This window comes from Gouania willdenowi, chromosome 15 (genome assembly GCF_900634775.1).
Source record: "Gouania willdenowi chromosome 15, fGouWil2.1, whole genome shotgun sequence".
In the NCBI taxonomy this organism is placed as follows: Eukaryota; Metazoa; Chordata; class Actinopteri; order Blenniiformes; family Gobiesocidae; genus Gouania; species Gouania willdenowi.
Window position 1 is genome coordinate 18,474,092 of NC_041058.1, and position 27,398 is coordinate 18,501,489.

General features: G+C 36.3%; 1 protein-coding gene across 1 annotated transcript in view; it reads left to right on the plus strand.

Moving 5' to 3' along the window:
- The window catches only part of lmbrd1 (LMBR1 domain containing 1), a 50,787-nt gene that overhangs the window by 11,295 nt on the left and 12,094 nt on the right, over positions 1-27,398 (plus strand). The window contains exons 4-14 of the mRNA XM_028469471.1: positions 3,918-4,015; positions 5,052-5,119; positions 7,388-7,476; positions 12,841-12,914; positions 18,217-18,342; positions 18,972-19,124; positions 23,815-23,879; positions 24,032-24,134; positions 25,291-25,395; positions 25,742-25,891; positions 27,165-27,246. Of these exons, the coding sequence (XP_028325272.1) occupies positions 3,918-4,015; positions 5,052-5,119; positions 7,388-7,476; positions 12,841-12,914; positions 18,217-18,342; positions 18,972-19,124; positions 23,815-23,879; positions 24,032-24,134; positions 25,291-25,395; positions 25,742-25,891; positions 27,165-27,246 (1,113 nt within the window). The remainder of the gene's footprint in view (positions 1-3,917; positions 4,016-5,051; positions 5,120-7,387; positions 7,477-12,840; positions 12,915-18,216; positions 18,343-18,971; positions 19,125-23,814; positions 23,880-24,031; positions 24,135-25,290; positions 25,396-25,741; positions 25,892-27,164; positions 27,247-27,398) is intronic.

Below are 27,398 nucleotides of genomic sequence, written 5' to 3' on the forward strand. Positions count from 1 at the left end.
CTCTTTAAATAAATCATTGGCTTTCTCCCTTTCTTTTTTAAGTGCCATTTGTAGAAGATAGGCAAGAGGAACTGGTCCTCTTGGTAATAATACCCTGCAAGTTACTTTCAGCCTGTGATTTCTGTTCTCGTACATGTGTTGAGTGAATTTTATAAAAAGTCCAGTGGTTCTTTTCGAAAACTTCCCAAGAATCTCTACAAATAGCGGTTACTTTTAGGGCAGCTTTTTGCAAAACATAGGGGAAAGTCAAAAGTAAGAACTTAGTGGAGTGTGCACAAAAAGTGATAGGCTCTATTTTTCTTCTTAAAACTTCACTTCTACCTTTGTCTGCTGGGACATGTTTAGATACATCGAGAGCTGAGCACAAACAAAGTTAAAAGCCTACTGTTGCCGGTCAGATGTATATTTTGTCATTGATTTAATATGATTTAATCCTGCTGAAAGAGGAATTTTGTCGCTCTGATGTCAAAGCAGATAACAAATCTCCTTTTGATTTGGTCATTTTAGGGTTACACAGCGTGCACCATTAATAGACAAATATTTAATATTTAATAAATGTTGTGTGTTTCATTTTGATGGTAGAGAATTAACGGGGCAATTTTGTCACTCATGCATCCGATACTTTATCACAGCTTGTGACGTAGCGATGCTAATCACAACGTTACACTGTAGTCCTTTAAGTGTGTGTGTATCTACTAATTCCGGAGTTGATTGAAACTTCTAAAATTCCTCTTTCTATTTCTGCCTATTAAAACAGTTATAATTGTTCTCTTTTCATGCAGTCTGGAAGTCAGTACTTTTATTTTGACAAGGCCTGGTAGCATTCAGACTGTCGCATACATTGTATATACTGTATAGTAAGGCCGGGACAATGCGTTGTCGACGTAATCGATGACGTCAACGCAAAAAATACGTCAATGCAAAATGTGCGCACCGATGCATTGTCTGACCAAAACAAAGATGGCGGCGCCAGAAAATAAGTAACGCAAGTGATTCCTCCGAGTTTCAAAAGTGCAAGGCAGTGAAGGCACGTACTCGTTCATTGAAGGTAGCTGTTCTCCGTAACCCACGTCCTTTATCCCGAGTGTGACCAGACGACAGCGCGTCGCCGCGACAAGGATGAAACACCCGTCCTGACATCAGCGGCAGCAGCAGCAAGAGCACTTCTTTATTTTAATTCTACTTCTGACTCTGAATGCATTATTTTGTACTTTTATATTCTTACTTGAACTTTATTTTAAGATGAAGAGCAATAAACGTATATTGCAATGTTAAGGAATTCATATTTTTTTTTCATTTTAGATATGTAAATAAACATGTGTAAATTACTTTTAGTCAATTAATGGGGAGATAATATAATCGAATCAAACTGGAAAAATTAATCGTTAGATTAATCGATGCATCGAAAAAACATTCGCTAGATTAAGCGTTTAAAAAATAATCGTTTATCCCAGCCCTACTGTATAGGCATTCTTATTTGGCAAATACTGTAAATTGCTTTTTTAATATAAAATGTGTTGAAACGACATTGGAAAAAAACTGAAAGTGTCGTTTTTGATTTTCCGGGAGTTCTTAACCAAGGATATGCTGCTATGAGCAGATTGAGTACATTGCGTATTGTGTTTGAGCATACCCAATCATAGATTCAGAATTCTATAGCGAATTTCTCATGGTGGCAGAAGTATAGATTTCTGCTTTTTTGCATTAGATCAGAATGGTGCAAGCTTGCCCCCTTCTAGCGTTTGCTGCACTGACATTGTTTGTCATTAGTCTTAAGAGTATTCGTTCATATTTATTTACTAGTTAGGTATATTTTATGACATTTAATTCTCACAATAGTAGTAATACATTGAGTTGTCTGAGAGATGTTTGTAGCTAAATGCGTTGATGGCAGGAAAGATTTGGAGCTTCATAAAAAGTACAGGTAGTTGATTTTAGGTGGAGGTGAAAAGTAGAACCCATGATTAAAGAGCCAGATGATTTTTTGTGCTCACGCCATATCCTGTCTGTTTAACTGTAGGTGTTTAAAGCTACTAATCGACTGAAATCTAGCCATGGTTTTATTACTTTCCTCATGAGTAAACAGGCTTATAATGTATACGACATATGAATGCAACATTAAGGTAGGGGGTTAAGGGTTTTAATTATTTAGTCCTTTGCCCTGTCAGCAGGATAAATGTGCAAAATATTTATCCCTGGTCAGGGGTTCTTCCCGGTAAAAGACCTGCATAGAGTAATGGATGCTTCATGCTAATGCATTGTGACCTATTCTCTCAGCATGTTAATATTAATGGTGTTATGATTAATTTTTCCCATTGCTAGAACCCGCAAGCATATGCTAGCAGCTGCATACAGTGCACTGTGTGCGTTTATTGGCTCCTGACATCATCCTAAGCTCAGTTTGTCTGTGTGTAAATGTGTGCAAATAGATACCTTAGTGGACAACAAACAGGTGCTTATTGAAAGTAATGCCCTGTCAAAATCACAGCTGGCCAAAAGCAAACCTTTAAGTACTGAGACTAATTTGTCCGCAGCTAGAGAGAGCTAGAAATGGCCCTTCACACAGGAGCATGTTTTTTCTGCTCAAGGCTATACATTCTTGACTCATATAAAACCATTTTTCTATATCATGAATTGAAGTGGAATTGTGCCACGGATGTTACAGTGTATGTGGGTATAGAAAGCACATTTGTTATAAAATGTTTTCCTATTCAACTTTATTGCTTTTAATTTCAACAGTTGCATTTAAAAAAATAGATGTTTTAGGGCCGGTTTTATAGACCCATTTCAATGTAGACAAATATGAGACACTTGACTGACATGTGCGCGTATATTCGGTGCAGAAACCATGTTGTTTACATATGTGATGCTTGAAAAATGTAAAAATGGCTAAAAAGGTTAAAAAATAGTTGGAAGTATGTAGAAAGCTTGTCACCTGAGGACGTGGCCACTTATTTAAAGAAACTCACTTTAAGTACAGGTGAACGATTGCGGGACCCATGCAGCATTCCAGAAAATGAGTGGTCATCCGCTGTGCGCTCCTAGCCTGATGTTCAATGGCCGGACATAGGGCTGGGCGATTTTGCTTAAAAAATTTTTTTTGCATTTTTCTTTTCAGTGAACTTAAAAATCACAAAACATGCGAGTACAAGAAGACGAAAACAAACAGAGGTTTGAATCAGAGAAAACAGGTTCTTCTCTAAAGACAAGTTAGCTGCACATACTTTCTAAGAGAGAATTTCACCATCCATGTGTGAATGTATTTTCTTGATTCTCTTCTGACTTGTTAAATGTTTTATTATTATTCAAATTGTGGCCAGTTTAGCCATTTTTTGAACAGGGAGTCATTTCTGCGATATTGCCTCAAACTATTTCTTTGTGACTGAGTTATTGTTACTGCCTGGTATTTGTCTCGCTGGTCCTAGTAAAGGAGGCAGAAGTAGCCTCAGGTGGCCTTTTACAAATTGATTGGTGAGCTTTTGTGATAATGTGGTCTTCCAGCACAGGTTACACTTAGACTTGCTAAAATTTCGCCAATAATTACTTTGACTACAATGTGTTTTGCTTGTATATTTAAATAAGTTGCTTTCAGCCTTTAATTAGGCGAGTAATCTTGATGGCAGCTGGACTTAAAACTTAGCATGAAAACATTTCACATTTCATCCATACACTTTCTTCAGTTCACAACTTAATCTGGCTTTTTTCGTGTTGATTGGCTCGAGATGCAAAGTTATTCATGTCACTTTGGAAGCATGAATGCAACACATTTAGATGTCAAAGTGAGTGTGACTTCTTATCTTTAAAACAGATGATGGATAGACTTTTATAGACATGGAAAATAAAGTGAGATATGCTTCTCTTTTATATTGTTGACTAACTTTGAATGTTCAATCTCTTTTCTGTTTTTTTTTTTTTAGCTCTTTATTCCATCATACTGTTCTGCGTCTTTTTGTGGATCCCCTTTGTTTACTTCTACTACGAAGAAAGAGATGACAACAATGAGAACAAGTGCTCTGTAAGAACGATTTCTCTTGTTTTCTCCAACACTGTGTCCTGCTTAGAGAGTCTGTTGAAGTATTCAAATGTATTCAGGTGACTTAAGTGCATCTGAATAATATGGAAATATGCAGCAGTAAACAAGGCTAAGCATTCTCTTACCTAAGACTTGTATCTGCACACTGAATATGATTTTAGAAAATGTGTTTTTTTTATTCATCTCAACAATAATCTTGAGATAATCAATGATTTAATGTTTATGTTAATTAATGCTTGAATTGTTAGTATTTGAAAAAACTATACTAAATTAGCTTACAATGAAATAGAAAAAACAATAAAAATAAATAAATAAATACATTGATTCATTAATAATTAAATATATATAGAATGATCTTTTGCTGTAATCTAACGAACATGTTGATTTGTTCTGCTCTTTAAATGTAAATATTCTTTGGACCGTAATTAGTTTTTTTAAACAAACACTATTGACTGAGTAGACGGGGTTCTTATTCCTGCTGATCGCAGTGGGACTCAAAGGAAAGAAGAGAAAGTAAAAATATGTAAATGTAAAATACCATTACATTTTAAAACCTGAATAATTACTGACAGTTATCTTCATATAGATTGTCAAAAGGAAATATGTTTAAAAAAAAAAAGTATTGGTGGTAGTCAATGAGATCTGTTTGTATATTTGATTAAATTATAACCTTCATTTCTATATAACGTAATACGGAGCAATTTTTTTTTTGTGTTAATATTAAGAGCCAAATACAAATGATCACATGGCGCTTTCCTTTTTTCCTTGTCGGTTTTGCCCTGAGAAAGCAATTTTTCTCTCTGACCAGGTCGTCTTTTGTATTGTTGCTTGAATAGTACTGGGAATTGTGTGTTATCTCTGCCACGTCAAACTGGATGGACACCGCCTCTGTATAGCTGTCACTAACTATCGTCCTCCGTTAAACAGAATATGACCTCTTTCCCTCACTCACAATGACTAATAATGTTTCATTTCATGGCTGTGATTGACCAGTTTAATTCTTCAACTTTTGTTACAGCAAGTGAAAAATGCTCTGAAGTACACAATTGGATTTGCCATTGTCTGCGTGGTGCTCCTTTTAATTGGGTGAGTTTGAGACACGTCAGGTTACTTCTGCTTCAGTTGGGCAGGTGGAGGGAATATGGATGTATCATTGTGTTGAGTTAATGAGAGGATGATCCTTTCAGGCTGTCCATAATACACTATTCATAGGAAAAACTTTTAGCTCTTTCTAAAAATAAGTTTCCTGTTGATGCGAGTGTCAACTTCATTTTGTAAAATGTCCTTTATATATGTATTCTTTTTTTTTCTTCTTTTTTTACATTTTCTATGGGACAAATTTCTCTTGTCTTTTTTCAGTTCAGAACAGAACAGAATAGACTTTCCTCATGCCTGTGACAGCTACTGTACATACTGTACATGCAGTCCAAAAGTCTTTTAAATATTAATAGGTTCACAAGAATGAAGCGCAACTGTTTTTGTGGAAGAATAAAAGACACACGAATGCTTAGATGCTTGGTTAAAAAGTTATGACTTTTTAACCTTTTTCTAACTTCACAAATAGAACTTGACAGTTTTGTTGTGACAGTTTAATTAAGTGCATTTTCTTGTTTGTTTGACTACACCAAAGCATTTCTCCCAAACTGCTTTAATAATACCAGCAGACGTCGAGCCTGTACTTTGTGACTTTTCAGTCAAAAGGTCCCTCATGAACGATGCAAAGCGTCTTTGATGTGGTGAAATAGTGACTGTTTGAACAGCTTTTGGTTATGCACTGCTATTTATATATATTTTATGGGAGAAAATTGCTCATAAGCATGTTAGATTTGACTGTGCAGTTTAAAAATTATAATAAAATGCAAGAACAGCTCTATTTACTTATTGAAAAACAGTTTGTCAATGTTTTTAAAGATACATTTGTTCCCGTCTTTGTTTGTTTTTTCCTCTCTTTCTTTTTTCTTTTTACAGTCCATAGAAAGAAGGATAAAAACCAACTACTGATGTGTATTATATAGTTATGTATGTGTATATAAGTTATATATATATGTGTGCTTATGTGTGTAAAGCTATGCTTATTGTATGTATGTGTATTGCAGTGTATGTATATGTCTGCTGTATTTGGTTGTATGATGTATGTTTATCTATATATTGTAAACATTTATGTGTAGATCTATATGTACTGTATATATTTACCCTGAGATGTGGGGTGGTGGGAGATTTTGGGTTGTGAGCAAAATTGTCTCTTTGTCAGTATTAGTTGTTTTATGATTTGTAATTTGCTGTATGTGAAAGGTTATATGTTCTTGGTCCCCCTTGGAAACAAGATGTGTTATCTCAAGGGGCTTTCCACAAATACATTTCAAATTAATGTTGATTTTGCACTAGCGAAATAGTATTTAAAACACTATAATTTCTTCCAAAATGTTTGAAGATGATCCTCAAGAATAAATAAAAAAAAGAGTTTGTAACTTGTTTTTAAACCTTGGTAAAAAAAAAAAGACAACGATGGTTATCACATAAAAACAAAAAACAAACATAGTGTCAAGTCAAGCTAATAGCCTTAAGCAATCCTAAGCTAATCAAGAAGGATCAATGCTTTTATTATGAAAGTGTTTCTTTTTCCCACAGTAAAAAAATGTTTTGTTTTTTTATTTTAATGCATGACTAGACTAGAGGGGAATACACAAATGTTAAATTATTAAGTGGGTGTTTGAACCACTGGGACTATTTATATGATATTACATAAATTAATCTGGGCTTTGCTTTTTTATCTAATGCAAGTCAAGAGACTGGATGTGACTTTAATGTATTTCCTTTTGGTAAACATTTTAAAATTTTGATGAAACATCATTGTCCTATTGCAGTTTAGTTTCCCAAACCCTGATTGGTGACCCTAAATAGGCTAAATAATAGGCTGTGGGACAATTTTTGAAATTCTAAATATTTAAATACGTTCATTCTATAAAAGCTTGTCTTTTTATGATATAGTGTTTGGCTCAGATTACAATGATTTCACTTGTGAATTGTAATAAACAGATATTTTGTTGTTTTATTTAGCAACAGTTCATAAATCCTGTGTTACCAAACAGCTGGTATTATTTTTTATTTCATTTATTTATTTTTGATGCTTTACATATGTTGTGCACTGTGTTGATTCTCCCAGCACAGAACACAACAAAAGCAAGACTAACATTCATCAAGTATATCGGTGATCTTTTCTGACTCGTAAAAATTGATACCTGTTTAAATGTCATTGTGGAAAGACTACAGCTTGTTTTTGCACTGGGCTCTGAAATAGCATAGATTTGTTTTTATATACAGTGTTTTATTCATTTTTGCCTTTATTGCTTTCAGAGCTTTTGTTCCTCTTGAGCCGCTGCCTGGTCAGAATTCTACTCAGTGGGAAAAAGTGCAGTACCTTTTTGAAGAGCTTGGAAGCAGCCGTAAGTAGAGCTTCATAAAAACACATTTTGTTAAAAAACCACCTCAAGGTCTAACCTAAAGTGGTTTTAGAAGGTCTCGGGAGGTCAAGACAAGTTATATAGACTTGAAACTTTGTTTCTTTACCCTTTCTCAGGTGTTATCACAAAATTACTCATCTTTTACTTGTTATTGAAATTTCATGCCAATCTTAAATACAGTTACTTTTTGAGCAGTACATCATTCAGCCGTGACCTCTGAGTTTATTTTAGAAGTAGGTATTTTAGAGGGAAAATTGCTTTGTTTGTTGAAGAGGCAGTGATGTTAAGGGTTTTTACACTTGTTGATGTGAACAGTGCTGAGTTATGTTCATTGGGATTGAAGAACACTGGCATATGTTGAATCTTTACAGACTTTTGGCCTTCAGCCAGTGGGGAAACGGAGGAGGTTGAACCATCTGCTTTGCTGTATAATAGAGGACTTCTATATTCTTACCTTAACTTTCCTTCTTTGGAACTGAAGGGAATTCTGCTCATTTACTTAGGAAATATAAAGCTCATCCCTTTTCCAATTCCTTATGTCTTTTCTCTCCGGATGGAAGGTTAATTGTGTACAAAAAAAAAAGCTCTTTCTCTCCATGTTCAATAGGTTCAGCACTGCACGTTACATAAGTTACAAGGGTGCACTTTAGATCAGTGGCTCATAAAGTTGTTATTCAGATGCACACAGTGCAATCTAGTCGTTTTGGCCGTGGCTTATGGGGAGTGATGTGGGCGGGAGTCCAGCCTCAACCACTAAGTGTACTTGGGCATTATTTCAAACACTTTAATTTTCTTGCCTCTCACTCACACTCTTTTGCAGCAAGGCAGAGAGAGCAGTGAAGTTGTAGCGACCCTGATTTAACCTCCCCATTATGTGGGTAGATCATTTTAGTAGAAACAGATCAAAATCATTTTCTTCAATTTCAGACTCTCAAGGCTCTATTTCATTTGAACAATTACAGGTTTATTTAATAAATGATACAAAAACCTATGGAATTGTTCAAGTTTTTTTTCATTTTTTTTATAGTTTATGTATTATATATATATCAGATCAGACATTTTCTTAATGCAATTTTGCCTTAACGTTACCAATTTATGTAATACGTTAAGGTTTCATTTATTCCTTTCCATTTATTCCATTTATTTCTGAATAAATGAAACCTTAACATATTATTCAAAAAGAAGACAAAATGAACCTGCTGGAATTATTACCAATTTATACTACTTGAATTTTTCGGCATACAGCTGAATGAAACTTAATTTTTGTGTTTGAATATGACAGAAGGTTTGTATTTGTTTCAATAATTTATTGCACAACAAAAAAATCATCAGTGGACGCTTATTTCCAATTCTTCAACCATCTTGGTTTTTACTGTTTTTTCTGGAGGAACACTTGACCTCTGAGCGCAGGTGAAGGAAAAGTGAGGCTGTGGTTTCTCATGCCAATACTGTTTGAATCCTCACAGTGCAGATGTGGAGGCATTACTGGTTATAAACAATATATTCTATGTTTAACCTCTGGAAAATCCGCTCAAGTGACTAAAAAAACATGGCATTCATTGTTTCATGAATGGGATGTTCTCTTTGGAGAGGGAACGTAAAGCTATTGTTTCTTTCACAAAACTCCCCGTTAAACAAAGGCAGTGAAATCACAATATAACACCTGGGATTAGGGCAACACGCATTCAGATGTTAATGTTCAGCCCAACTATTAGACTTCAAAGTTTAGTCTTTGCATATGACACAATAGGGAACAGGTAACTAAATTATCTCCATTCCCACCCTTTTGTCCTGCCGCTTGTGAAGTTCCTCCTAAAGAAAATGATAAATGATACAAAACAGCACAAAATTTACACACAGTGAATACAAATTTTACATACATGCTCGAATGCCACCATCAAGGGGAAAGGCAAGCAGAGAGCCAACTATGCTGCTAGGGACAGGTGGGCTGGGCATTATGAAGATGCTGCTGAGAGGTTGTGGGAAATCCGTGAAGGGACAAATGTGTAGATTTTTTTTTTAAGACCCAACGACAGGTGGGATCTTTCCAGGGGAGTCGGGCAATCAGTCTTTTCATCAATTCCTGTCTTCTAACTCCAACTCTGACAGCTGGTGTGACACCCACTGTTGCTTTTGCCCGATGGGTGGTCCCCTTTCAGCCTCAATCAAAGGTGACACACATCAAGCCATCCAACATTGAAAGAGCCAGCTGTTCAGACACTCACCATTGATCAATGGACAAAATGACAATGCAAAAGCATTATTGTTGTCAGGCCGATGCTTCTAAAAAGGAAGATGTATCCATTTTCCATTGTCCTTTTGAGTGAAATACAGAAGTCCTATAGTGCTTTGAAGGCAATAATATGTCCTCATGGTTGAAGATGTTAAATCAGGGGTGGGCAACTATTATGAAAGTGGGGGACAAAGGATTGTGATTGTGTCTGTACGGAAGCCCACATTATCTCCGCATTTACTGCAAAACAATGAACGTCCTGTGCATTAATATAGAAAAAATCAAAGGTTTTCTCTCTGTTTTTGTGTATTCTTTTTGTTGTTTTGTGTATTTTTCTGCCATTATGTTTTTTTTTTTTTTTTTGTGTTATGAGTAAATGTGTGAGTGGTTTTCTTTTTGTGTTTGGAGTCATTTTGTGTATATTTGTTGTAATATTGGAGTCATTCTTGGGTATATCGGTACTCTCACTTAAAAAGATGACAGAGGCCTGTAATTTTCATCAACTATGAAAGACAAAATGAGGCTGGGAAGACTGAATCTGCAATAGGTAAGCAGCTTGGTGTGAAGAAATCAACTGTGGGAGCAATTATTAGAAAATGGAAGACACACAAGACCACTAATAATCTCTCTCGATCTGGGGCTCCACGCAAGATCTCACCCTGTTGGGTAAAAAATATCACAAGAACGGTGAGCAAAAATCCCAGAACCACACGTGAGGACCAAGTGAATGACCTGCAGAGAGCTGGGACCAAAGTAACAAAGGCGACCATCAGTAACACACTACGCCGCCAGGGACTGCTGAAGCCAGTACATGTCTGGGCCTGTCTGAAGTTTGCTAGAGAGCATTTGGATGATACTGAAGAGGATTGGACGAATGTCATATGGTCAGATGAAACCAAAATAGAACTTTTTTGGTAAAAACTCAACTCGTCGTATTTGGAGGAGAAAGAATGCTGAGTTGCATCCAAAGAGCACCATACCTACTGTAAAGCATGGAGGTGGTAACATCATGCTTTGGGACTGTTTCTTTGCAAAGGGACCAGGACGACTGATCCGTGTAAAGGAAAGAATGAATGGGGCCATGTATTGTGAGATTTTGAATGAAAACCTCCTTCCATCAGCAAGGGCATTGAAGGTGAAACGTGGCTGGGTCTTTCAGCACGACAATGATCCCAAACACACCGCCTGGGCAACGAAGGAGTGTGTTTGTAAGAAGAATTTCAAGGTCCTGGAGTGGCCTAGCCAGTTTCCAGATCTCAACCCCATAGAAAATCTTTGGAGCGAGTTGAAAGTCTGTGTTGCCCAGCGACAGCCTCAAAACATCACTGCTCTAGAGGAGATCTGCATGGAGGAATGGACCAAAATTCCAGCAACAGTGTGTGGAAACCTTGTGAAGACTTACAGAAAACATTTGACCTCTGTCATTGCCAACAAAGGGTACATTACAAAGTATTGAGATTATCTTTTGTTATTGACCAAATACTTATTTTCCACCATAATTTGCAAATAAATTCATTAAAAATCCTACAATGTGATTTTCTGGATCTTTTTTTTTCTCATTTTGTCTCTCATAGTTGAGGTATACCAATGATGGAAATTACAGGCCTTTCTCATTTTTTTAAGTGGGAGAATTTGCACAATTGGTGGCTGTCTAAATACTTTTTTGCCTCACTGTTTACTTGTTGCATTTTTATGTATATTCTTTCTCATTGGGCATTTTTCTTTTTTGTGTTTTTGTTTGTTGTCTTTTTTTCTGTGTTTTTGGAGTCATTTTAGTTTTTTTGTTGTCTTGTGTATTTTTCTTTAATTTTACATGTTTTTTAAAGCACAGTTTTTTGCATTCACTTTTTTAGGGGCCGGCAGTTGCCCATGTTTGTGTTAAATTCAACGTATTGATTGTGCCCAGGCTGTAGAGATCCAAGATATTTTGTGCTTGATGTTTCTGTGCAGCAACACTTTCACTTCCACATTTAACACCCTATAAAATCACCAAAAAAAACCAACAACTTTAGACCAAACTGTTCTTATATGTTAAAGCTTTTCAGAAAAACGATTCCATAACACCTTGTAGTGTTGTCTTACCTTAGTGTTGAAGCTACATTAATCATCTCTGTGTGTGTGGGTGTTGTACATGTATTATTTTTGTGTTACGTATGTATGCTGAATTGTCAGGAAGGTCTCATTCAACATTTCTTTTTCGTTACATAGCTTTTATAACCCAAAGCACTTTGCATCACATATGAGTGTTTAAAAGGTTATTTAGGAATACAGTTTATTTGCTTCTTCACAGCTCACATTTCAACTAATGCATTTTTCCTGTGCCGGTTCTTGTGCTTTCAACTTGGTTTCTCTTCTCATCAAAACATTTGAATCCAAGTTTTTACTCCATGATTTAAGCATTTGAATTAAAACCTTTTGAGAAACCATTGCCCTTTTACTCTTTGTATAGTTTGATTTAGCTACTCTAGGTTGACAAATTTTCATCCATTTACTAGATAAACTGGTGAAAAACTTGCATTGTTTTAGCATCATTCTGCTTTTATTTGAAGTGCCACAAAGTTAAACAACCCGACTGGAGATACTTTTATTCTCATTATGAATGCAAACTAACATTATACCAGCAGCAGACATTAGCTTACTTTATAAATATGCTTTATTATTAGTTACAGATGGATAATAACACCATCGCTGATGATGAAAAAAAATTTGGATCTTAATCACACAGCACAGGGCTTTAAAATTCAATTTTACAAAACTTTAAAAGATCCTTAAGCTGGGTTGTCTACAACAATATGGCAATAAAAGTTTTACTAGCACCTTTATTATTATGTTTTGACGGTTCCAAGAAATGTAGATGCAAAGTTATAAAATTTATATTGTTCCGAGGAATAGGGTGTGATAGCTGGAACCATTTTAGCCCCTGATGCACATGCTTTAATAGTACAAATTGAACTAAAACGGCAATAATAATAATAATACTAATGATAATAATAATAACATTGTGAGAAAGTGGTCTTTTGAGTTTGCATATTAGGTGAGGAGACCTGTGGTGTTTCTTTTTGAGGTCAAACTTGAATCTCTCGCTAATGGTACTCCTGACTCTCCTCCCACAGATGGCCTCCCTGCTCTGTCTTTCTCCATCAGCTCCTTGACCTTGATTGGCATGCTGGCTGTGATCACTTACACGGTGAGTTGGGTCCCAAGACAAGTGGTTGAAACATTTTTTGTGTGGTCAATGAGCCAAAATGTATCTGCATGGTAATTAGGTAATCATTCAGTCTTACAACTTTCCAATCTTGCCATCTCCGTAGCCAAAAAAGTACAAAAAAACGTGTTGTGCTACAGAAACAATAAGAAAACCGAATGAAGTTGCATATAAGAGAGGTGAAATGGTTCAAAGCACAATTCTTTGTATATAAGACTACAATGATTTATTGTCCTATATGCATTATTGTTACCATGTTGTTTAGAGCTAAGACATTCAATTGTTAAAACTTTTATTTTACCTGAGCACTTCTGGCTTTTGCATGATATATGGCCAGTGGCCACTGCATGCAGGCCTATAAACCACTTATCTCCAGTCTATTGCCTATTTATTATATACATTTATATAGACCTACCCCAGTGACCATTAATACACAAGTGTTTTTTGATTTTCCTCAGCATTGAATATCAATATGAATGAATAAATGAATGCATTCAGTTGTTTAAAAAATCTAGATCAGAAAAAAAAGATATAACATTTTGTATACTCTCTATCTTGGTAGCACTTTTACATAGTGGTACCGAGATGGAATGTTCCCCTTAGGTGGAAATGCTAGTACACAATATTAATAATATTGGCTTTGAATAAAAAGCAACAAATACGAATGAGGTAGAGTCAAAACAATAGTCAGCTGCAGCTCAACTCAAAGATTTCTATTTGACAAATTAAACACCAAATTAACCTGGAGCTCTTAATGAATAATACACAGCCTAGCCTAGTCTAGTAAAGTGTTGCACAAGTCTCCCTACTGGGTTAACAAACCATCTCAGATGGGGATTTTCCATAAAGACTGGATAATTAAATAGTAGACTTTGAGGATGTAAGCGTGCTGGCCCTGCATGTTACTGTGGGCTCTGAATGCCTTGTGGAAATGAAAAGGCCCTAAGAGTCTTTTATATTGATGTACTTTGTTTTGATTAAATGAGGCAAAGAAATCAGTTCTATATGCAACAACTGCCCCTCCCCCCTTTTTCGTTTTTGTCAAAGACTGAATTCTGAAGCTCTGTAAAATAATCTGACTTTGTATCCTTTTACGTACTGCATTTTCACTCTCGTACAAGCAAAAACACAACTACTAGGTGGTGACCTACAACAGTTTGTGATTTATCATCTCGTACTATGTACTTCTACTCAGCACGATTAACTTAATGGAATGCCAGTGACAGGCTCCATAAGCAACAGAAACATTGTCCATGAGTCCTTTGCTAATTTATCACCACTGTCTGAATAGAAGTAGCCTTAAACCCTCAAAGCAAGAGGCTGTGTGTTATAAAACAGTATTAAACACTGACACAACAACACTGCCAAACCGAAATATTTAAAAATGATGATCCATTTTTATTTGTTCTGTTTATTAATCCTTTTCTAGTTCTAGTCTTACAAAAGCAACATTTTTACTTTTGAATCAATATGTTCTAATCTCATCGACACACATAACCACACTTAATGTTTCTGTGATAATGTAAATATTATTAATATTTTGTGCTTTATTGGTGCTTCACACACATTGCAATTGTCCTCTTGCCTGATACTACTACACAGTTGTATGGGACTAAATACTTATTTTGTTAGGGACTGATTACAGGCCCTCAGATGCATTCTAGAAGAGAATCTCTTAGTTTGATAAAGGAGTCCAATATTATGTAAAAAAAAATGTAAATACTTAAATATATTTTCAGTTCAATTCTACTTTATTTATATAGCACCAAATTATAACAATAAGGCATCTCATGGCACTCATCACAAAATAAAAATTGTTGGCTAAAAAACCAACAATTCCACTTGAGCAATCATCAGTGCCGGTGGAGAGGAACAACTCCCTTTTGACAGGAAGAAACCTACAGCAGAACCAGGTTCAGAGGTGGCAGCTATCTGCCTCGACTGGTTGGGGTTAGTGGACAGAAAGAGGAGAACAGAACAGGATAAAGAGGAAGAACATCAAAATATCACAGAATGATAGAGCATTGAACCACAGATCACGAACTGCCACACCTGAAATGGAAAAAAGAAAGAGAAGGGCGAGGAGAAGGCAAAGACTGCAGAAAAACCTTAACATAATGTTGGTGTTCTACTATACAATTTGATATTTTCGTTCCTAGGTTTAGGACTTTGTCTCTACTGGTTAGGTCTACGCTTTTAAATGATATGCACTTTTTCAAATAAGTAGGTTTTATGTTTAGCCTTAAACATGGAGAGGATAGCAGCCTCCCGTACTGAGACTGGGAGCTGGTTCCAAAGGCGAGGAGCCTGGTAGCTGAACGATCTTCCTCCTGTTTTACTTCTAGAAACCCTTGAAGTGTTCTGCCCGGGCGATAGGGCACTAACTGGTCTTTAAGATATACAGGAGCTTGATCATGTAGAGCTTTGTAGGCCAACATGAGGGTTTTAAATTCAATTCCAGATTTTACAGGAAGTCAATGAAGGGAAGCCAATACTGAAGAAATATGCTCTCTCCTGCTTGTACCCGTTAGTATTCTCGCTGCAGCATTCTAGATGAACTGTAGACTTTTTAAGGAGTTACTGGGACATCCTGACAATAAAGAGTTACAGTAATAGTAATAATACAGTAATACAATAACAGACATAGTTCTATATTTCAGTGTATGCAATGAAATCTAAGGTACTATGTTTTGCTTTAATAAAGTATCTAACAATGCTTTGGAAGTATTAAATGGCAAGTATTATCCTTTTTACTTTATGTAAAAAAAAAAAAAAGTGTTATTGCATTTCTGATTATGGTACTGTTTGATTAAAAATGCATAATGTATTACCTTTAAGTATAATAGTAATTGAAAGTTTCCACAAACAAGGTAATTAATCACCATGAACCACAGAAAATAATAGGATTCATTTGGATTTGTTTTCCCACTATTACTTAGCATTGGTAGTGGTACTTCTTATTATTGCCAATACACTTGGTTACAATAAGCCTGTTAATTACACAGCAATTTAAGATAACAAAAACATACAAATAAAATAAAACAATATACATGTGCTTAAGGAAAACATTAATTTGAATATATTAATTCAAGCTTGTGCAGTTAATAGAAAGCTTTCAATCAATATCACTATAACACTAAGTGATTTAGCATTTGTTTATGCAAGATACAATAATCCACCCACCATCTGAGAGAAGATTTGATGTGTGAAATTTTAAGCTAAACATATGATACATTTCTATTTGACCTTACCACACTTAATTAATATAGCAAAATATAGAATTTGCTCAATTAAAAGGTTGTCTTCATTCATATTTAATGTCAATGTAATTCATGCTGCCTGTACTGAGACAACAAATGCTGACAAAGCCTGTGCCATCATATGATGTGTTGACTGTTCTCTTTCCCTTATTTCTGTGTTAATAATTATTCTAACTTTTGCAGTTCACACAAATTCCTGGATCTTTTTTTTGGATGGAAAAGGGACTAAAGTACCTGCAGTGTCAATATTGGCCACAGAAAACTAGCAACAATAAGCCTCACAAATTCCTGTTTGTGTGGTTTACAACATTTCAAGTGATAGCACATAAATTTAGCTGTTGTACTCACAAAATGCAACTATTGGGAACAACTTTAACAACCTTAATCTTGAATTACTTTTGGCTCAGAAAACGATGCGCTAAGAATGTTCAACATCATGTCTGTGTAGCTTCCACCAAACGTTCTTGTTAATCAAAGGCTGGGCAACAAAGTGAAAACGAATGACTTTATATGAAGTTTCATTAAAATTCGCCAATGTTATATTTCTTTACTTTAAATACTTAGTTATCATAAGCTGTTTGAACGGTTTCTAAATGAGTATACTGTGTTCTCTTGACAATGGAGTTATTGTGAGTGTTGGCAGGTTCTTGATTTGCTAACTTAACCCCTGTATGTTTTCATCAAAAATGTGTGAAAATTGACAACGAGGCAGCCTTCATAGATATCTTGGTACCTCTCTACTTCTCCGTCTTCTCCACACAGCAGCAAATGTCCCTCCCTCAGCTAACAGTGCTACCATCACTCTATTGTTTCAATGATTATTGACCTCAGTCAGATTTGAAGTTGCTTTAATGAGCATGTATCAGCAGTACAATGCAACTAAAAGACATTTGTGTCTTTGTTCTTTTCATATACCGCTCATGTAGTTGCACATTTGAGAGGAAAGGAAATGTGTCTCTTGGGAACTGGGACAGGTTTTCCTTTTATGAGTGTGTTTGATATTCGGGACATGCTTCGGCCTTAAGAGCTCCATGATTCATTGCAGGAGGCGATGCTCTCCCAAAGCAGACACCAGTAGCAGAGACTAATAATAGTGTGGGCTGACTTAGTATCCCATGCGGCTATTGTGATGGTACCTAATGCTCAAAACTAGTAAAAGGTTGCTCCAAAAAAGTCTACTTTGATGTCTTCTTCTGCTGGTAAAATGGAAAGGTGAGAGAGTAGCTTCTTTTGACAGTATCTTTACACAAAAGGCCTCCTTGTTGTATTATGAGCCCATAAAATGGCACTCTGTCAAGGCGGGTAAATGTGAGTCTGCACAGTGAATGTAAAACAGCATTTCCCTGTTGCTACTTTGCTCATTTATTGATTGTTGTGTATCCTGGTTATTTAATGTTATACAAGTCCATTTTAAACCATCTTTAAGGTTTTTCTATGTTGCCTTATGATGTTCTCTCATATTGTCTTTCCTCTTCTTCTGTTGTTGTCCCTCTCATCATGGCACCATGTGTGTTTTTCTTCATGTAGTCTGCATTGTTCAATATTTATACACATTCATTATTTATTTAGCTGTACTGTGTTTAGCTTTCAAACAAAAAACAACATATGTTCATTTAAATTCAGGCCATATAAAATTGATGGTCCCTTGATTACTCTGACTCTAATCCAGTCATTTGTTCCTGAAATGATAAAGAATTCAGCAAATCCTCGATAGATGACAGTGTTGTCACATGGGGGCACTGTTAAACTGTAAATACAGCTGAGTGTTAAAAAGGAGTACACAAAATGGTTGCAACATATTCTCAAAAAAAGAAAGAAGAAACCTGCAAAATTTTAGATTCCACCATTTTAATTTTTTTTTTCCCTTTTAGCATAAAAGGACCTGACTACATGCCTTATTTACCCTAGGTTGACTGTTTGTGATGGGTTTGGCAACAGGCAGGAGTGGGTAGATGCTTGTGCCATATGTGCCATTTCATGCTGACAATGATGTGTGATTATATCAGTGGTTTTCTGTCTTTCAGGCATATGGTATGTCTGTTCTGCCTTTGAATCTGATAAAAGGCACACGCAGTGTGCTGTACGAACGCCTTGAGAACACGGAGGACATCGAGGATGTTGAGCATCAAATAGAAAAGCTGAAATCCAAGGTGAGCCCTAACCAAATAACACAAAGCCTCTACATGAGTATGACATGAATAAAACAAATTAAAGTCACTTACTGACCTTCACCAACTCTGACTTTAACTGTTCTTTTACTTTTTCTTTTAGTAGGGTGTTTATTGATTAGCTTCTCATAGAGAAATGCTTTACTTGTTCTTTCTTCCCAGTGGAAGTCTAAAGTTCACCACTAACATCACAGCAGTTGTCACTTTATTCTTACTATCGTTAACTTTCTTGAAATATGCTAATAATGAAAGCTGAGGTACAAATAGCTGAGTTTGTTTTTACAGCTGGATACACAAAGTTGGATTTTTGTTTGTACTTGTAATTAAATGTCTGAGTTTGGAGCGGTTGTGGAGTAGTTACACTTTACTCTAGTGTAGAATGTCCATCACTGCTTATGGGCAGACATACTACAGGGATTCAGTGGTTTATTTGTTCATCCACATTATAAGTTACTATACGTAGATGTCAATGTAAATACCAGAACATTACTGGTGACACAGGGAAGGTTAATAACGTGTCTTTTTTCATGAGGTTAGCTGTTTTACTCTAAAGCTTTTTGTCATGTGTGTAGCTGTGTGAATATTTTTGTTTTTTTCTCTGTCTCTGCTAGTGTAAAGATGGACGTCCTCTGTCCTCCAGAGATAGAAACAACTTGCAGGAGCTGGAGGGCAGACTCCAGGTCCTGCAGCGGAGGGGGAGACACCTGGAAATTGCAGAGAGGAACTGCTGCACTAAAGTGGGCCGTGCTCTAAGGCCCCTCAAGGTGAGTCTCCATTATGGAATTGGCTTCCATCCACAGTAGCAAGCGACAGACCTAATGTCGACACTTCAGTGGACAAAGGCGAAGTACTGTGCTATCTTTCATGTAAGCAGAAACACAGAGTCGTTGTCCAAAAGATACAAGCTCTGGAGGTTAGATTTTATCATCATCATAGTTTTAAAATGTTGGAGCAAAGGTTGCTATGACTACATAGCAAGCTAATCATCCGATTGTTTAATTAATTTAAGTTTTTTAGAATGTATTATCTCTGCCACGGAGTTTGTGTTTTTGGCAGTTATTTTATTTCTGTACTATTTATTTGTCTGTGAATAGTCTAACTCAAAAAATAATGGATGGATTTTGATGAAAATTTCAGGAAATATCCAAAATGGGATAAGGAACATGCTAAAGCCCTATGTTTCCCTCTTTGAGCTGGTTCTACAACACATCCTGCTGGTGACTCCGCGCATTACATGATCTAGACATAAGTTTGGTTTCACTTCCTGTTTTGAGCATGTGCAGGAAATGTCTTACAATCAAGTGTGAATGATCGTGTTACCATGATCAGGATCACTGATCCAGATAACTGAGCAGAGGTCTTTCTAGTTCTTACTGTGTTCTTTGTGATTTTATTTCTGTGGCTGTTCTTATCAGGTGGTAGAGGGGTTGTCTTCTGATCAAAAGGTTGTGGGTTTGATGCCAGTCTATACCCGTCTATGTGTCGAAGTGTCCTTTGGCAAGACACTGAACCCTCAGTTGCTCCCAGTGGTCGACTAGTGCCTTGCATGGCAGCTCAGTGTCATTGGTGTGTGAATGGGTGAATGAGCTGATATGTAAAGCGCTTTGAGACTATTTCAGTGTGGTGATAAAGCGCTATATAAATCAAGTCCATTTACCATATATCAGGATCACTTTATATTTATTTTTTTATTTTTCTTAGTTTTTTGCTCAATTGCTACTCAATCCCCATGGCCTCCTTTACCTATTGCACTCTAAAGTGCCTCATGTTAGCAGATCAGGAGAAAATCTATTTGTGTGTAAGCTTAACACAGTACACAACGGTTGTAATTACTCATTCTCTTTAATGTTGCATTAACCTAAAGAGATGCCAGACCCGTGGTTCAACTTCAATTCAGCTCACAAAGATGCAATCATCTTATAGTAATGCATTGGTTGTCATGCATATTTGTTTACTATCTACTGTTAGAGTTATGAGATACTGTTTATTACCTGAGATTGCATACAGAAAGACATGGTCAGAGGTTTTTCTTTGCTGAATCAATCAATCAATTTATTACAGATGAACAGAAATTAATCAAGAACAATATCAAGTCAATAGAACAACAGGCACTCATCTAATACACAGCTGTGGGCCTCAGGGTCTACTCAGTCCCGGCGCCCCAAACCAAGTATTCTCTGCATTTTTATTCCTTGCTATCTTGTCTCTTCTCCCTTGGGCCTGAGACATGGCTAGAACATGTCTTCTTTTGTAATGATATGCAAGACATTTGTGATTGTCAGCGTCAAAGACATGAGCTCATCAGAGATAAAGACATATAGGTCAAAGCATAGATTTCAAAAGTTTATATCTAACAGTATTATTATAATTAGGATGTTTAACATTTAGAACTCAAACTATCAGTTATTGTAGTTACGGTTGTTAAAGATTAAATTTACTGCTAATATAAAGCAATACAAATTATGTTCAAGGTTTTTTGATTGATTTGTTTTTATTTACTATTTAGGGGCCTATTGTGTCTTCTTATTTGATTTATTAGGTACAGTTGAAACCAGAAGTTTACATACACTGTGCAAAAAGACGCAACACTTTTTTTTCTCACTGTCTGAAGTTAAATCACACTAAACTTCTTTTGTTTCAGGACAGTTCAGGATTACCAAAGTTATTTCATTTTGCTAAATGCCACAATAATGAGAGAACTGGTGTATGGTTTGTCGGTTGCCTTGCTCGCACACGCCTTTTCAGATCTGCCCACAAAATTTTTGATGGGATTCAGATCAGGGCTCTTCTTCAAGACATTGACTTTGTTGTCCTCAAGCCACTTCTTAATTATTTTGGCAGTATGCTTAAGGTCATTGTCCATTTGGAAGACCCATTTTATGCAGAGCTCCAGTTCCTGCTGCAGCAAAACAGCCCCACAACATAATGCTGCCTCCTCCGTGCTTCACAAGCTTCCCCTTTTTCCTCCAAATGTAATGGTGGTCATTATGGCCAAACAGCTCCACTTTAGTTTCATCAGACCACACTACATGTCTACAGAAGTTATGGCCTTTGTCTTGGTGTCTTTTTGCAAACTGTAATCTGTTTTTTTTTAATGTTTCTTTAGGAGTAATGGCTTCCTTCTTGCTGAGTAGCATTTCAGCCTATGTCTGTGTAGGACTCGTTTTTGCTGTGGATTATGACACTTTCTTACCAGCTTCAGCCTCATCTTCACAAGGTCTTTAGCTTTTGTTCTGGGGTTGATTTGCACATTTCGGACCAAAACACAATAATCTCTGGGACACAGAGCCTGTCTCCTTCCTGAGCAGTGTGATGGCTGGACATTCCCATGATGTTTATACTTGCGTATAATGGTTTGACCAGATGAACATGGCACCTTCAAGCATCTGGAAATTGCACCCAAGGATGAACCAGACTTGTGGAGCTCCACGATTTTCTCCCTGATTTCTTGGCGGATTTCTTTTGATTTTCCGATGATTTCAAACAAGGAAGGAGAGTATTTGAGTTGTGGCCTTAAAATACATCCCCATATGTGCCTTCTATTAACTCATGTGTTGTCAGTTAACCTATCAGGAGCTTCCAAAGCCATGACATCATCATCTGAGCTTCCCCATGTTGTTTAAAGACATGGTACTTTTGGTGTATGTAAACTTTTGACCTCGAAGAAAAAACATTATCTAAGAAATCATCTCTCTCATTATTGTTGGATTTAGCAAAATTAAATAATTTTGGTATTCCTAACTGACCTTAAACAGGAGACATATAGTCTGATTTAACTTCAGACAGTGAGAAAAAAGTTGTGTTCTTTTGCACAGTGTATATATACTTGTGGTTTTAAACTGTATATGAGTTGTTTAATGTGTACTTAGTTTAGTATTTAGAATATAAGTATTCGTTAACTTTTTTTAGTGTTAATCTGATAGTCCAAGTTATTCATATTTGATTTGTCTCTTTGCTTACGTACATGGTTGTGTTGTTGTTAGATTTAGATGAAGTTGAAATTAGATGTTCTGAAACTGTTTGACCTTGTCCCTGAAAAATAAGCTTTGAGAAAGATGACCTGAATAAATTTTATTATGGTTAAATAAGAGCCATTGGAGATTTAATTATATTATGTAAAAAAACGAAACCATCAATATTAATAATCCATATTTACACTACTCATTCAACTACAATCAATGTACGGCTCCCTGAATGTGCTAGATATAGTGAAAAGCAACCTTCGAGTATTACACTGAACCTCCTTCATCTCCTATTCATACTTTTGCATCATTGGCTACCATAACCACACAGATGCACAGCTTTGGATGCATTGCATACAGCTATTGTTTTCAAGGCCTGATGTGCTTTTAGTGTCTAATCATATGTATTTGCAGTGGCCATGCACATGAAATGTACACAAATGTGGTATATTCCCTATTTTTTTTATCATGAGCAGCACAATCTCGCACATCCCTACTGTTTTTTCGAGAATTAACTTCCCCACTGCTATTTATTTTCTAGTATTTTACCGCTCCGCAGGGCTGCACAAACCTTTTAAACCAGTCCCCGAAACAGTTTGGCTTTAACTGAGTGGGTCATCATTAATGACAGTCCCCAGACTCAAATTTAACAGTAATGAGTTGAGAGATTTATTTACTGTACTTGGGGGTGCTGGTGGCCAGTGATAAGCCCATGATTGGGATTTCATGAGCAGTAGTGTTTTTCTGACACATGCTGTCCTTGTTATATCTGTCTTAATGGTGTGGAGAAAGCAATTTACTGAAGGTTTTAAAACATAATCAAACCTCATAAAAACAGTAATTTTATGTATTTTGAATAGACCTTCTTTTAATAAGCATTACATATGATTTATCCTTTTTGATAAACAGAATATTCTATCTACGATATTACGGCCTTAGATTATTGATAACAAGTTCACTTTAATTTCCCCCTCTTTTTGAATAAGGAAATGAGAACAGTTTCATTGGTGTTTCTGTATCTGTGTACACAGATATTTTGCCATCCTCACTAAGAAGGAACACTTAGTTGTTTTCCCACTTTGTTTTCATTCGTGTTCATTTTCATTCTCTTTCCTTGTTGCAGCAGCACTGTGGCTTTTGTTACAATGACCCTTGATGCCAAATAGTCAAACGGGTTATTGCCTTTTTGGCGGCCAGCCTTCTTCTGCTTCCCTGGTTACACCCTTCATGCTCTGTTTGGCTGTACCACCGCCTCCCCCTCGCACAATTGGTAGCACTGCCAAACGGGTTGGCTGTGCCATATGGGCTCTTTTTGACAAAACACGAGACACAAAGGTCATACTTTCTGACCCAATAAAGTCTATGAAAACCATCAATTTACTGAAAAGGGTAGAAAGCACAAAAGTCCATATTTTTTATTTCTCTATTTGTTGTAAGTACATATTAATATTGACTGTGATTCACTCATTTTTTCTTTCTCATTCTTTTTCAGATAATATTGGGGGTTTTCTTCATTCTTGTAGCACTGCTGTTCACTATTGCCCTTTTTATTTCAAAGTAAGTCATCAGCTCGTTACACTATGAAAAATGCAGGCCCTTTTCATGTGAAGCCAGAAAATAATTTTTAAAAAGTGACTGTTTTTGGTCCTTTAACAAAGCTTTAACAGCCTAGACTGAAGCACTCATGGTTTGCTCGCTGTGTTTTCCAGTTTGGACAAAGCTCTCCACTCGGCTGGCATCAGCTCAGGGTTCATCGTCTTTGGCACCAACCTTACAAACCCCCTGAATGAACTTCTATTGGCCTTACAACCTGTGAGTAGTATGCTTTCTTCCCTCGCGTTGAAAAAGAGCATTCTTTTTTATTCGGAAATGCTAAAAGCAATATTTTCCATCATCGTTAAATCAGACAAAGCAGCATTGAAATGCTTAATCATTGGCCACTTGTAATTGGACTGGTAATATCTGTGAAAGGGATTGTGCATCAATACGCAGTTGGCAGCTGGCATGACAGCTGGCAGTTTAATCTACGTCAATATGGTCGAAAACAAACTTTTCATATTTAGCCTGTTCTATTTTGGAAAGTATTTACATGAAGTGTAATATAGTGTCTTTGAACCTTTTTATGAGTCAGGGCACACCTTATACAAAGAGAAACCCCCGCTGCGTAATTAATTCAGTAACACATTGTATTGATATTGTGCTACATACTGTCACTTAATCACACAATTTTATTCCCACATATGTTGAAGGCACTGATAAAGCAAAATATTAGAACTGTAACTTCTAATTTAATGTGCCAGGCTGAGAAATTCAATATACAGTGTATATTTGCTGATAAATGCCGTTGCTTAGCTATGTAGGTTATGAACCGCGTAAGTAATTAATAAGCCCATCATTGTTAAAGTTAACTGAACGCTTGCAAAATGAGGCAGCTGTTTTTTACTAGTGGTTTTTAAGTTGACACTTTAGAAAGGTTTAAGATGTTTTTTTTTGGTTAAAATAAAGTATTAAATAGAAAAAAAACAACTTGAGAAGATCTCACACTGGTGTTGTCACCTTTGTCCTTCATATTTGTGCTCTTGGACGGAAAGTATTAGTATTCTGCTGCTGTGTTTAGAGAAGAAATGACTGACAGCTCAGACTATTAAAAAATCACTTCACAGACGGCATCATTGATTTAAGGTCTAAGGCCAGTGTTTAGAAGGATGACATTGATGTTTAGGAATGGGAAAGAACCATATACAAAATAGATTAAATAAAAATCTTTGGGTCATTCATTCTGGACTTTTTGTTTGTTTTTGCACCAATTTAATATATTTTAAACTGCCTCAGGATTGCAATAGTGCTAATTATACCACTTTAATATCAGTAATGATTACTCCTTGTCAACACTAAGTTGTCCTAAATGCCTCAACCTGCTAAATGAATGCAAGTATTAATACCTGAACTTTTGTGCCTGATGTCACAGGTTTTTCCACTGGATTATATTCTGATCACAGTCATCACCATGTACTTCGTCCTTACCTCAATGGCTGGCATTCGCCACATGGGCATCTGGTTCTTCTGGATAAGGGTATGAAAAGGCTCTATTAGTGGGTGTTTGTGTATAATTGTAATTTTGTGATTGATAATTAATTACAATTATGGAGTAATTGTAATTACAAAGTAATGTTTTTACAAGGTAACCAAGAGACAGGAAAGAAAATAAATGATAGGTATTTGTTCTTAGTGTATTTTACAGCTGATTTAGGACCCGTTATCATGAGAGATGTTAACAGAAAGCTAGCACAAGAGGAACGTTAACTTTTATTAGGTTATTTATTTCAGGCTTGTGATTAATTGTAACTGAAAACTGTAATTGACCCCAACCCTGTTGTGTGTTATTTTTAATACTGATATTGAATTTTTTCCTATCTCAGCTCTACAAAATAAGACCTCAGAGGACGCGTCCACAGGCTCTCCTCTTCCTCTGTATGATTCTTCTCTTGATTGTCCTTCACACCAGTTACATGATCTACAGCCTAGCCCCGCAATATGTTATGTACGGCAGTCAGAAGTATGTCGTTCAGGTGAGATGTGATGATACATGTGCTCCTTTGTATTTTTTCTCTGCATTTAATTTGCTGATGGCTTTTGTAAGAAAGTCACTGTTTGATTGTGAATGACTTCAGAGCACTTAGGTCTAGCCTGGTGTGAGCTGTTGCTCGGTCTCAGTGGGGCGACTGTGGGGCTTTTAGACGCTTGTTTTGTTTAAGTCCTGTCTGTGTGTTTTAGACTGTGTGGCTTTTTCTGTGGGGAAGTGTTGTTTGACAGCCTCTCCTTCATGTGAACGAATGTAGATCAGCCCTGTGTGTGTGTGGGTGTGTGGAATAGACGGACCCTTGTGACTGCGTGTCAACTAAAAGTTTTTTTACACAACATAATTTAAATGTTCCACAGTGTTGTTTTGCTGACATGTTCTCTTGTTAAATGAAAGAAAGGAGTGTTTATAACACATTTTCACATCACGTACTATCCCCATATGACACACCAGGTAAATTTGGTTTTCTTTCATCCACCGCGTTTGTTTTTTCTACCATGTACAGCACACGCAGTGTAGGGCAGTCATAGTTGTCATGTAAGAATAGGAAATAACACCTTAAATTAGTTGGCTTGTTAGATGGATGGTGAAGCCCTAACACAGGATGGTGCAACTAGGAGAACAAGAGGACTGCAGTTAACCTACATACACAAACACACCTTTTTATTAACTTTACAACTACAAGAACAATATGTCTAACCAAACTTGATCATAAAACACATTTTGTTATTGCTACCTAAATAATTACTTTTATATGCAGCACAAAGTTACACTAGTGATCGATAAAAATCGGTAAAAATATTTGAGATGGCGCACTTTGTCGCTAATTCTGTATTTGTAACGCTAGAACAAATGTGATCAAAAGCTCATTCTAGAAAAAAATGCCTTTGTGGTCGTCAGAAATTTGTGATATCAAAAAGGGTCACGATCCAAAAAAGGTTGGAAACTACTGTATTAGTCATTTAAATGTTCCTGCTTGGGTACAAATAATGGAGCAGCCTCTGAGTCAAGCCTGACTCCTTAGAAACATTTCTATTTTTTTTTATTTTTAGCAAAACAAAGATCTACTCCTAGAAAATTTTAGCAAGTGTGTACACTGATTTAGGATTGACATATTTGGACTAAGGGAATAAGACAGGCTGTGAAATTATTGTTTTACTCAATATATTTTTTCCTATTTCCAACCACACAACATAAATATGTCTAAAGTACTACCTCACATATATATATATATATATATATATATATTTCTTTTTTATTAGACCCCAGTCCCCTCATCAGGTCCTACATTGGGGAACTCCACTGCCAGCACTGCAAGGACATGCGATGCAGAAGCGCCGCAGGGTGAGTTTGTCATATCTGCTTTTGTAGAAAGGTACACCAACAACGAGATGTCGCAGGGACTTACTACACATCAAAGATTTATTCCACTCAGGTTGAGTGTGTACCACCAGAATGAAGGCTCTGCATGCTACCTGGCCATTTACATGTAATAC